Genomic DNA, 1,256 nt, shown 5'->3' with positions numbered 1-1,256 from the left:
CTGGCACCTGGCCCAGGGGACGCAGGGACCCTCATTAATCAGCGCGGATTAACGAGGCACAGGGGAACGGGGGCAGTGTCCCTGTGTCCTCGTGTCCCCGTCCCGCTGAGATCTGTCCCTGCGACCTGGCAGAGCTGGCCACGGGGACGCAGCGCTGCCACCCCCCCAGGGGAGGACAACCCACCCCCACCCCAGGGCAGGGCCAACCCCGCTGGCTGCGGTATTTAGGGCCCCGGGACGGGACGTGGCCCCAGAGCGGTGGCAGCCACTCCTGGCTCAGGTGTCCTGGGGTGAGTGGGGACGGAGGGGAGAGGTGGAGATGTGGGGGCCTGGGGGGTGGGGGCAATGTGCTGGGGTGGCTTTGGGGTGGTCAGGTCCTAGAGCGTGTCCTCCAGGTGTCGGTGTCCCCAGCGTTTCAGTGTCTCCATTTTGCCACGTGGGTGACCCCAGGGTCTCGTTACCCCCAGGTTCTGCTTTAGTGTCCCCGAGGTTTCACCGTCCCCAGATTTCCATGTCCCCTCTGTCCTGCTTTGGTGTTTCCAGGGTTTCACTGTCCCCAGGATTTCGGTGTCCCCAGGGTTTCACCGTCCTCAGTGTCCCCATTGCATCCCCAAGGTCACTGTCCCCAGGGCTTCACTGTCCTCACGGTTCCAACCTCCCCAGGACTCCAGGGTCCCCATTTTGCCACGTGGGTGTCCCGAGGGTTACAGTGTCCCCGGGGTCTGGGTGTCCCCAGGGTCCCATTCTCTTGTCCCCAGGACGATGACGGTGACGTACACGTCGCGTGTGGCCACCGCGCGCTTTGGGGGTTTCTCACAGCTGCTGCTGCTGTGGCGTGGGAGCATCTACAAACTGCTGTACCGTGAAGTGCTGCTCTTCCTCGGGGCGTACCTGGGGCTGAGCATGGCGTACCGGTGGGACATGGGGACGTGGGGACATGGGGACGTGGGGACGTGGGGACACGGGGCTGAGCATGGCATACCAGTGGGACATGGAGACGTGGGGACATGGGAACATGGGGCTGAGCATGGCGTACTGTTGGGATATGGGGACATATGGGGGACACTGGGGCCGTGGGGGACAGTGGGGACATGGGGACACATGGTGACACGGGTGGCAGTGGTGACCCATCTGTCTTCCCCCCCCCCCATAGGTTTCTGCTGTCGGAGCCACAGCGGCGCCTCTTTGAGAAGCTGGTGCTGTACTGCGACCGCTCCGCAGAGCTCATCCCCGTCGCCTTTGTGCTTGGTCAGAGC

At 64.3% G+C, this 1,256-nt stretch overlaps 1 protein-coding gene across 1 annotated transcript in view; it reads left to right on the top strand.

The window, feature by feature from the left end:
- The first annotated feature begins 6 nt into the window (after nucleotides 1-6).
- Nucleotides 7-1,256, top strand: part of LOC110392005 (bestrophin-2-like) — a 4,394-nt gene continuing 3,144 nt past the window's right edge. The window contains exons 1-3 of the mRNA XM_021383947.1: nucleotides 7-290; nucleotides 759-914; nucleotides 1,154-1,254. Of these exons, the coding sequence (XP_021239622.1) occupies nucleotides 763-914; nucleotides 1,154-1,254 (253 nt within the window). The 5' untranslated portion in view covers nucleotides 7-290; nucleotides 759-762. The remainder of the gene's footprint in view (nucleotides 291-758; nucleotides 915-1,153; nucleotides 1,255-1,256) is intronic.

Source organism: Numida meleagris, unplaced genomic scaffold (assembly GCF_002078875.1).
Source record: "Numida meleagris isolate 19003 breed g44 Domestic line unplaced genomic scaffold, NumMel1.0 unplaced_Scaffold736, whole genome shotgun sequence".
NCBI lineage: Eukaryota > Metazoa > Chordata > Aves > Galliformes > Numididae > Numida > Numida meleagris.
The sequence above is the reverse complement of the archived record's forward strand: the minus strand, read 5'-3'. Positions and strand labels throughout refer to the sequence as shown.